The 10,797-nt window shown below is 41.8% G+C and overlaps 1 protein-coding gene across 2 annotated transcripts; it reads left to right on the top strand.

Moving 5' to 3' along the window:
• Positions 1 to 572: 572 nt before the first annotated feature.
• LOC119007073 (integrin alpha-6-like) lies at positions 573 to 10,240 on the top strand. Of its 2 annotated transcripts, XM_037076426.1 has the most exons (25): positions 581 to 870; positions 957 to 1,078; positions 2,439 to 2,518; positions 2,584 to 2,851; positions 3,082 to 3,204; positions 3,302 to 3,515; positions 4,104 to 4,300; positions 4,445 to 4,533; positions 4,635 to 4,762; positions 4,842 to 4,931; positions 5,016 to 5,080; positions 5,205 to 5,338; positions 5,422 to 5,568; positions 5,659 to 5,783; positions 6,033 to 6,186; positions 6,512 to 6,595; positions 6,697 to 6,776; positions 6,858 to 6,932; positions 7,542 to 7,644; positions 7,742 to 7,918; positions 8,020 to 8,100; positions 8,227 to 8,337; positions 9,014 to 9,118; positions 9,262 to 9,387; positions 9,999 to 10,240. In XM_037076426.1, the coding sequence occupies exons 1-25, from the start codon at positions 710 to 712 to the stop codon at positions 10,047 to 10,049; spliced, it is 3,090 nt and encodes a 1,029-aa protein (XP_036932321.1). In that variant the 5' UTR covers positions 581 to 709; the 3' UTR covers positions 10,050 to 10,240. The 2 variants fall into 2 exon arrangements, 1 of the variants encoding a protein (XP_036932321.1); XR_005070995.1 differs by lacking the exon at positions 9,999 to 10,240 and having other exon boundaries at positions 573 to 870; positions 8,227 to 8,357; positions 9,262 to 9,298.
• The last annotated feature ends 557 nt before the right edge of the window (positions 10,241 to 10,797 follow it).

The raw sequence follows: 10,797 nt of genomic DNA, 5'->3' as shown, positions 1-10,797 counted from the left end.
GTTTCACATTCCTCTTCCTGCCTTTGTATGTTTCCACATTCTTTTTGTCTTTGTATACATGTGTCTCATTAATTAATCACCCCCCTGTGTTTGCCCCTCACTCTTCTTTGGTTCATGTGTCCATCATGCCCATCGTGTGTTTTTTTTTTTTTTTATGTGTTTCTGCATCCATCGTCCCAACTCGTACTTTGAGTTGTGAATTACTCATGTTTGTTGCTAGCCCTTTTTTTTTGCCTTTTTGCATTTAGCATTTCTGGGATGGAGGCTCAGGTGTGAATGAGTAGCAGGATGTTTCTGAAATCTCACAGACAAAATTAGTAAATAACAAGAACAAGTTCTGAGAATATCCTGCTGTTTGCATGCTGATCTTTGGTTAAGTGGTTTGCAGTGACAGTCACAACATGGTGTTATCTTCAGACGACTTCAGCGCAGATGCTGTGACTCACGACTGACTCAGATCAAAGCGGAAATTTAGTTAATATTAACTTTGAGTTATCTGGTCATAAAGTCAGACATTGCAGCTTTGTTTGTGTGCAGATAAACATCTCGACCACACCCTGACTGTCTGTGTTTACAATGAACCAGTTAACACTTTCTGAGTCTAAACCGTTTTATAAGAGGGTTTCCACCTCCTCTGTGCTCTCAGAGAGCACGAGCACTGCGTGGCACAGAGCAGATTACACATTTATTAATCTAAAGAAGCGTAGCGATGCGTTGGTACGTGGTGCATCTGTGCAGCGTCTGGCTCCTCCAGATCGCAGCTTTCAATCTGGACACCACGAACGTGTTGCAGAGAAACGGAGATCCAGGAAGCCTGTTTGGATTTTCTGTTGCCTTCCACCAGCAGCTGAATCCTGCCAGAAGGAACCTGTGAGTGACACGTTCAACACTTGTTAAGTGTTGAGTCAATTTTTAAAAAAAACTCTGTGTAACCACTTGAGGTATTTTCCCCTCAGATTGCTGGTTGGAGCTCCACGAGCGAAACATCGGAACCAGGTGAACGTTACAGGTGTAGTTTATCAGTGTGATCTGACATCAACATCCGAGCGCTGTCAGCCCATTGAGTTTGACGATAAAGGTGTGTTTACCTGTTTTATCTGACATTTTATGGGTGATCTTGATACGTTTAATGGGATGCACATGTACTTGAATGTAAGTCTATTAATTTTAAGCTACTTGATGATTTTATTCATTACACCTGAGTGGGAAATATTGTACCTCACTATGTTTATTTGAAAGCTGGAGTTACTGGTAACCCTTCAGATTGTGATCTTGTATTTAAAAAAAATAAAATAAAATGTTCCAGTGAAATTAAATGGATAGTTCACCCCAGAAATCAAATAGTTTTCCTCTTATCTGTAGTATTTCCTCAAGATAACCCACCATCTATTTTCTTTTTGCCAAATTACACCCATTAACCACGTCACCGTGCTGAAGGCAGCGTGCATCTGCTCACGGACGAGAGACTCATAAACTACATCACTGCCATTACAGCTCAGCAGAGGAGGACGCCATTAAGGGCCGTCCACACCAAGAATGATAACTCTAACGCTAACTATGAATATGTGGTTTTAAAATCGTTCTAACTTAACTGGATGACAGACTCCACGCCACAGCTGTAACGATAATGACAGCAGCAAATGATGAATGGATGAATAGAAATCTGAATTTTCAGGGCCACATCACATTTTCCTGCAATATAATGATGCAGAAGTGTGTAGTTTTGATTTTGTTATGAAGTGTCCCTTTTAAAACTAGGGATTCCCAAACCTCTATGGTTCGTGAAAAAAAATGCAGTTTCTACTCACTTGCTGTGTCTTAATTCAGGGTTTGCATACTTCGAAGGAGCATTTGAAGGTCAATTACATCCCAGTCTGAAGGCTCCTCCAGATGCAGCCCACAAACGCTGCTTCTTCTCGCTGTTTTTGGAGGATGCACCGCTGTCATCCTTCGTTGCCTCACATATCCCAAGATTCTTTGCACACCCGTAAAAGAAGGAATAACAAACATGGCAACATTGGCGTAGATCATCACTTTTGCGGGTCTGGGCGGCAGAAATCATTACATAAGGGTAAAACATCTGGTGATGCAACCAGGAAATGCTCCAAAGGCGAGACCATCACATTTAACAACGGCTGACGCAGTTAATAAGGTCTGTGAAGGACTCGGCCTTCAAAGACTGCAAAGGCCGAGTCCTTCAGAGGGCGCAGACCCTGAACTGACACACAGCAAATGTCTATTCACCGAAAAAAGTTATCTAAAATTCTGACTCGGCTTCATTTAAATAAAAGTTTGAGGCCTGAAAAGTAAAAAAAAATCTAAATATTTAACGAAAGATCCCACGAATTTATCCTTTGACCCTTCGGGAACAGCAGAACGACTATTATTACTTGTTAGCTATCGGCTGCTAGTGAGCTCAACATTTTATATCTTTCTAGCATTCCTTGATAGTAAAGGGATAAACAACCAGTGGATGGGAGTACGAGTGGCGAGCCAAGGTCCTGGAAAACACGTGATGGTGAGCAAAACTCTCTTTTTTGGTCAAAAAAAATCAACAGTCATTTTCTCGTCCTCTCCTTGTAGGCCTGCGCTCATCGGTACCAGCAGAAGTGCCCGCTCATTAGTATCCCTTGCGTGGTGCTGACGGGTCAGTGTTACCTGTTAGGAGATGACCTGCAGGTCGGGACAGAGGACGGCGACTGGAGGAGAGTAGTTTGTGACCTGGAGCATCTAATCAAACGTCCCATTGACCACGGCTGGTTTGCGTACTGCCAACAGGGTCACGGAGCCGCTTTTGCAAAGGACAATAAATCTGTGTTGTTTGGAGCGCCAGGAGCGTACCACTGGACAGGTGAAGCTGATGGGGGGGCTACTTAGCTCCAGCTAGCTACTACAGACAAAGGTGGCTACACCAAGGAGTGTAGTGAGCAGCAGTTAGCGGTCATGCTGCAGCCAGGAGTTTTGGAGAAACTTGAATCGAGCTGTTGTGGCAAGAGATTGCAGTTCATTATAATCTTTAATTTTTTGACGCAGCATTTTAAGTTTCCTTGTGTTTTTGTTCTCATGTGTTGCTGATTGAAGGAATCGTACGAATGGAGCCTTTGGACTTCCTGACAGACTTGAATAGTGAAGCTCCTCGGGAGACCGGGAATATCGCGGCGTTGAACTCCAAACTCATTCCCCTCCAGACTAACAGCTACCTGGGTCCGTTTTAATTTAGATCTTTCTTCATTCATCCAGTAATTTAATGAAGAGCTATGATGAAGATTTGCTTTTAAACGTTTCATTTTCGGTCCTCCAGGATTCTCCATCGACTCCGGTCTGGCCCTCATCAGGAAGGGTGAGCTGACCATCGTATCCGGAGCACCCAGAGGAGGTTACAGCGGCCAGGTCGCTTTGCTTAAAGCGGACCCCGTGGCAAAACAAAATGTGTCCGTGGAGGTGGTTCTCTCTGGGCCGGGCCTGGCCTCCTCCTTCGGCTACGATGTGGCGGTGGTGGATCTCAACAGTGATGGGTAGGTTTACTTTACACCTCGATGCTCTTGAGACTGAGCTACGATACTCAAACACTTCATTTGTATTATTTTATTGATCCAAGCTCTATATCAGTTAGTCCAGCGCTTCTCGGATGACTCACAGGATGTTTTCTCATGATTGATTTATTGTATGAACTTTTGGCAGGAAGACAGTTGGAAAGGATGTGGTCCAAAGTCAAAAATGAATCACCAGATTTTGCTGCTGATATAAAAAGGGGGAGGCAACAGTGGACCCAGGATGTTTGAGGGCAAAAATAAAATCAAAAGTTTGCCAGCATCCAATGATCAGGAACTTTATCTTATCTTACTTTGTCTTATCTCCCGTAGGAGCGTCCAGTAGAATTAAAGTCTTTCAGAATGCTAGAAAAACAGACCATCAACTTACTGTGGAATAAACCTTTATCTCCCGAGGTCCTAAAATTCACAAGTCACTATTTTATTTGCATTATCACTCAGAGTTTTGTCATGCTGGCACTGTGAACTGAGCAAACAGCCATAATCAAGAACCATGTCGTCCTGTTCCTGTGATAACGATAATCAGAGCTGCGGTGCCGTTGGTGTTTGCAGGTGGGAGGATCTCGCTGTTGGAGCACCGGAGTTCTTTGTTAACGACGGTTCGGTCGGAGGAGCCGTGTACGTCTACATCAACGACAGAGGGAGAAACTGGGAGAAGATTGTTCCCACGCAACTTCTGGGACCCAAAGACTCCATGTTCGGCCTCGCAGTGGAAAACATCGGCGACGTCAATAAAGACGGTTACGGAGGTTTGCGATGTTTTAAAGATGGACACACAAATGTTAAATGAGCTGCAGCTCATAGAAACAAAAGCTTCAAACAATCTGATATTTTTGCAAACAGGCTTTAAGGAAATTTAGGACACACAGGTAAACTGAAGTATTTGTCGTCAGATATTGCCGTGGGGGCGCCATATGATGGTTCGGGTCGGGTGTACCTTTACTGCGGCTCACCAAAAGGCATCCACAAGAAAGCGGCGCAGGTGAGTTTGTGGGAGGGTCGAAAAAGGTCCTCAGTTCAGTTGTGTAAGTGGAGATATGTAGACGTCAACAGATCTTCTCATGAAGTTCTCGTGTTCTTCAGGTGCTCTCGCCAGGATCTAAAACAGTTTCTCTGTTCGGATATTCTCTCTCTGGCAACCTGGACGTGGACGACAATCAGTACCCTGATCTGGCCGTGGGATCTCTCTCTGACTCGGTCTTTATTTACAAGTAATGTTACATCACAAACACACAAAGACAAAGAATAAAGTCACGTCCCAATCCATTTTAAATGTTTTATCTGTTGCAGAGCGAGGCCGGTGGTCAGCGTCAGCAGCTCTCTGACGGTGACGCCCCGTGTAATAGACCTCACAAGGGAACAGTGTCGAACACTCACGTGGTGAGATGCACAAAAGACACAAATGTGAACGAACTGCAAGGTTTTAATTGATATTAATGTGTCTTTGCACAAACTTCTGTCAAGTTATTTTTCAGTCAGGGCCTGCTTCACCTACACGACACATCCAGCATCGCTCAACCTCAAACTGGGTGTGTTTTCTAAAAGGAGTTTTCACACCTTTTTTATATTGGGAAAGAGGAAACTAACATTTAGTGTGTTTGTGATGCAGCGGGAGGTGTCAGGATTAGTATCTGTTGATTTTTCTCCTCGCAGTGCTCAATTACGTCTTTGAGGCCGACGCTAGGAGAAGAAAACCAAGAGTGGAGTTTCAGAGTTCATCCGGAGGAAGACTGGAGCTGCGTGAACAGAGGAGAGAAATCTGCACTGACACCCGACTCCGACTGAAAGTACTGTTTCACTGAGCAACATCCACTTATAGAGAACCGTCAAACACCAGATCAAACCAATAAAGACGATTCTTCTGTTCCAGCGTGAAATCAAAGACAAGCTGCTCAGTATTCCCGTCAACGTCAGCGTGTCTCTGTGGAGCTCCGGTCAGACGAGCCGGACCAGAGCAGGTCCGTCCGACATGACGCCGGTCCTCAACCTCCTCCAGCAAAAGAGCACCGACTCCGAGGTACAAACACACGTGTCATCGAAACCTTTTGGACTAAACGCTTTAGAAATGAGCTTAAAGAAATCATCTCTGCCCCGTTGTTTTTCACAGATTGTCCTGGTGCACGAGGGTTGTGGTCGTGACAACATCTGCCAGAGTAACCTGACGTTACAGTACAAGTTCTGCTCCAGGAACACAACACACAACAATCAGGATATCTTCAAACCACTGGCAAGGTAAGCAACGCTAACAAACTGTAAAAAGTAAAATCTAAGTAAGATGAATTATCTGTTTTTTGACATTCTAGGTGATTTTTATTCTGTCTATATTGTGTCAGTAAATCCTGACAGACAAAATGTTCCTGTTCAGTTAGAAGATAATTTTTATTTTTTTTTAATGTAATATTTGTATCTCCATGACTTGTTTTTGAGAGCTGACCATCTTAAGTTATAAAAGACAAAACTAAATGTGTGACTGGTCCTCAGGGAGGACGGTGTCGCAGTCATAAATCCCTCTGAAGACGTCGCTCTGGAGATCACCGTGACTAACAGGGGCGGAGAAGAAGCTCACCAGACTCACTCTGTCATCAACCTCCCGGACACTCTGCGTTACTCTTCTGTTGTCTACAGCACAACAGCAGTAAGTGCACAGGAAGTGTGTGTGCTGGAGGAACAACATGTTAAACACGTATTTACAGTGTGCTTAGAATACGTCTGAGCTCTTTGTTAGTGCTTCATCACAGGACATCAATGCTACAAACACTCTTGTAGAATATGAAGAACTGCTGTAGATTAAAATATCAAACTGTAAATAAGGTAAATAGAATTGGCTTTACATCTGCACCAGTAAAATCCAACAATCTGTGCTGATAGTACTTGCATGCTTCTTTTTGTTAAGTCGTTTTTTGAATGCAGGATTTTTATTTTGTCACTTGCAGCGTCGTCACATTGTAGTTTTGTTCTAGGACACGCAGACGAGCTGCACGACCAATGAAAAAGGAACGCGAATCAACTGTGAGCTGGGGAATCCGTTCCACAGAGACGCAGAGGCGAGTTTCACCGCTCAGCTTCCTCCCAGTGTGTGTTTTTTTATCATCATCATCTTCATCTTTGTGTTTTTTTTTATCTTTTTTTACTTTGCTCTCTTCAGGTGACTTTTTATGTCATAGTTTCAACATCCGGCGTCTCTCTGAGCACAAAGGAAGTCAGCGTCACTCTGCAGCTTAAAACGTGAGTGGACATGAGGGAGAGGAAGCAGGTTTTAGCTACTGATCAGTGATCATTAATACACATGATGTTCCTGTGATGCAGGACGAGTGTGCAGACCATACAACCAGTGGAGGCGTCGGCCAAAGTGCTTTTTGAGCTGGACCTGCAGCTGTTGGGGTCAGTGCTGATTATATTCACTGTCTTTTAAGCTTTTTATATGAGATTACTGTTTGAATCTGTGTTGAAATGAACAAAACAACAAAGAATCTCTTAGAAAACCTTGTAGAAAATATACAAAGTGTCTGAAAAGAGTAAAACAATAAGTAATAAATTAGTGGAGCAATTCATCCCAAAAACGAATATTAATCTATTATTTACTTTGATCTTTTAATGTGTAAAAGTTTGGAGGAAAATATTTGTGCTTTTCACTTTCTTATTCATTTTGTCAAAGAGTAAACGGGTCAACTTTTCACCTGTTGGTCGATCAGCGTCAGAGTCCACAGATCGGCTACATCAGCTATTATAATCCAATAATATTTAACGTTATTCTGAAAATGTTGTTCTGCATAATGGGTGCTTTTACTTTTTGGACTTTTACTTGACTACATTAATTTGAATGCATGACATTTTAGTGAAACAGTATTTCTACATTGTACAAGATCCACCTTTGTATATAATTCATCACAGCCGGGAGGTCCTGGAAAAGCTTGAAAATGCACCTTGAAAAGTTGCTTCAGTTTCATCATGGAAACGGTGAAAAATTCTCTGACGATTCTCGTCCATCAGAGTAGCCCGGCCTTCTCAAGTGTCACTCAGGAGAAGCTCGATGGGCGAGAGCGACATAAAATCAGTGGATGACACTGGAGTTCTGGTTCAGTATGAATTCAGGGTGAGATGTAGTTTGCTCCTTGTAAAAAAAAAAAAATCCCTTTAATTACTTAATTTGATTTTCAGCTTTTGGGAAACTTTACTGTTCTGTTTAACAGATAGCAAATTTGGGCAGACCATTAAAATCTTTCATCAACGCGTCACTAAACATCGACTGGCCAAAGGAAAACTCTGCAGGAAAATGGCTTCTGCACTTGAGTCAGAACAGCAGCAGAGGTGTTCACTCTGTCTCCTGCTCACCTGCAGGACAGACCGATTCATTTAAAGATTTAAAGGTAAGAAACAGCTTTTTGTTTTTTCCTCTTCTGCTCTTCAAACTGTAAGCAGTGCCTGTAATAAACACCACTAACACTGATGATCGTGTTTTGGTATCAAGAGTTGGCGTGAACCATCCAGGAGAAGACCTGAAGCTGAAGCGCTCTCCTCCTCGCTCCTTCCAAAGGAATACAGAATCTTGGTTAAAGATCATTATTAATATTATCATTATTATTATTATTATTATTATTATGAAGCTTAAAGGTTTAGCATTCAGTATAACATGCGACAGCAAAGTAAGGTGGCTTCTTTTCTTCCTCCGTGTCAGACGTGCTCGGATGGACTGAGGTGTGAGGAGCTGCGCTGCCCTCTGCTGGGTTTGGACATGACTGCAAAGATGGTTCTGCACGCGCGACTGTGGAGCGCCACTTTCACCGAGGTGTTTCATTTTTTGTAACGGTGCGAAATTAATCAACCGACACAGATAACTGGGGGGAAAAAAATATGAATAAGTGAACTAGAGCACAGCTGAAGCTAAAGGACAGCTGCAGTGAACTTTTTTTTTTAATTTTAAACATTAATTAATGTGTAGAATCAGACAATTCACACTAAAGTGCTCCTTTGGCAGTATGCTTTACAAATATTTAAATTTCAAACACTTCCAGCTACTTTAGAGATATTCTGCAAAAATGCAATCTTAAAATCTTGTCACACCTTGAAAGTTTGATTTATTGAAAACTATATTTATTTCTCTCTCCGGCAGTGATGGAAAGAAGAGTGTCCATTTGCTCAGGCACTGTACCTAAAGCTAGGACAAGGAACTTTTTTTGTTTGTTTACTCGTTGATTCTCTTTGGACAGAAGAAAGAAGTCTGTCACAGTTAGAAGTTCTGCTTTTCTGCATCATGAGTTCCTCAACCTTTGGTAGTTTAAGTGTATTTTCATGCTAAAACTTTTGTTTTTCTGACTTGTGTAAAATACACGACTTTGACTTGTAACACAGTCACTCCACGCTGCAGTATCGCTGCTTCTACTGAGATCTGAGCAGTTCTTCCACCTCTACTCCAAACTATGAAGCACCACTGAAACATTTATTTTTTTACCTCTATGATTCAGGGTTACAGCTCACTGAACCACCTGCACATCATCACGGACGCTTCGCTCAGTTTAACAAACTCTCCTGAGAATGTTGGACTAAAACCGGAGATGCGTCGGACGAAGGTAAAACCATAGGACGTCACTTAAATTTTCAGATTCATGTCGGTATTTAAAGTCTCAGGGAAGTTACAGACTTTACACACAGGTGCTCTGAAGATCCTGCAGTCCACACTGACACCTGACGTGACCACACTCTCTGTCCGCAGGTTAAACTGACCGTGTTCCTCGAGGGAAGGTTCAGATCTTTGGTCAGAGTTGCCTGGTGGATCATCTTCCTGACGGTCGTCGCGTTGCTTCTGATATTGGCGATTGCTGTCATCTTGTTGTGGAAGGTAACAAATGAAATACATACATACTGTACGTAACTGGTCAGATGTTTTAAATAACTATGAATTTTTTTGTAAATAACAATTCACTGCTTATGATTAGATGTTAATTTTGTGCAATATGTTCATATGTATATACGAGTCTATTCTATTCTTACCCTTTAATTATATTTAATTTTTTACTATTTTTTGTAATATTACTGTCTCTGCTGTGGCAAAGAAAATTGCCCCATTTGTGGGACAATAAAGGAATACTGATTCTGACTGATTCTGAAATAATATAACATTTCTTTCAGAAAGGTTTGTCTTGTTTTCTAGCTCTTCCATGCAGAAGTTATTAGATCACAAGTCATATTTTATCATGTCTGCAGTTTTAATCTTAGAGTATTAGAGTATTACACATGAATGATCCAGGGGAACTTATTCTTTCCTACTTTTCTACAAATTGTTGTGTAGAACCATCAGTGGCCTTGATGAACTGTGAACTGTGTGCAGGTTAATGACATTTTATGCACGCTGACTTTGCTTTAAGAGATTTGTTGCTACTTTTACTTCGTTAATAATTCGCCTGTAGCGATGAACGCTGTGTTGACTCATGTTTTGTGTGTCTTCATCAGCGTGGCAGCATTAAATGCCTCCCTCAGAACAAGGAACTGTCACCTGAATGAGATCCAAACTGCTCACCTGAGAGGCCAACATGAGAAAACACAGTGAACATGATCAGGGTTTGATTCTGACTCATCTGCTGCACGTGCACAATATTTTAAATCAGATGTGGTTTAATACTGTTTAATTAATAATGACATTTTCTTGTTTTTGCTGCTTGTTTTTGTACTGAATTAAACAAACAAAAAAACCCACAACAAACAGATTTCTTGAGTTTTTTTTTTAATGAAGCAGAAAATATCACTCGTTCGATACCAAAAAACTGTTACAACAACATGAAAAAAGTTGTGCTATACTTTCACCATAAAGGAATGTGCGAGTGGTGGGAACGGATGAGAGGTCGTATTAAAGAACCGGACCTGACGTTTTCAAAAAAGTTTTACCTGAAATTCAATGAGAAATACTGCAGCCAACCGCGTCCTAATCCGACTGCTGATCATCGAAAGCACACATGATCAATATTTTGCTTTGTTTTTTTTTTCATTTGTAGTTGTGCAACATAATACTGTGTTTGTGGTGAAGTCTCGAACTGACTGTGAAGGGTTTCATTCCCAATTAATCTGATGTCAAAACTCCAACAATTTGATTGCCGGCCAACTTTACAGCCTAACTCTACTCTACTGACAAAATCATGCTTCTCAGTTGCCGAGTGATTTTTAAAGTAGAACGTTTTTAGAATGAAACCCATCTCTTGCCATTCTTTCGTACTGTACAGGTGCAGTAGCCCGTTTGGCTCAAAGTGTGTCTGTG

Source organism: Acanthopagrus latus, chromosome 18 (genome assembly GCF_904848185.1).
Source record: "Acanthopagrus latus isolate v.2019 chromosome 18, fAcaLat1.1, whole genome shotgun sequence".
In the NCBI taxonomy this organism is placed as follows: domain Eukaryota; kingdom Metazoa; phylum Chordata; class Actinopteri; order Spariformes; family Sparidae; genus Acanthopagrus; species Acanthopagrus latus.
This window is presented reverse-complemented; position numbering and strand designations above follow the sequence as displayed.

Excerpts from the sequence above, each read along its gene's own strand:
- LOC119007073 (XM_037076426.1), top strand. The coding sequence starts at position 710 with ATGCGTTGGTACGTGGTGCATCTGTGCAGCGTCTGGCTCCTCCAGATC. Across the intron at positions 3,516-4,103 it reads GTGGATCTCAACAGTGATGG|GTGGGAGGATCTCGCTGTTG; the intron begins GTAGGTTTACTT and ends TGGTGTTTGCAG. Across the intron at positions 5,569-5,658 it reads AAAAGAGCACCGACTCCGAG|ATTGTCCTGGTGCACGAGGG; the intron begins GTACAAACACAC and ends TGTTTTTCACAG.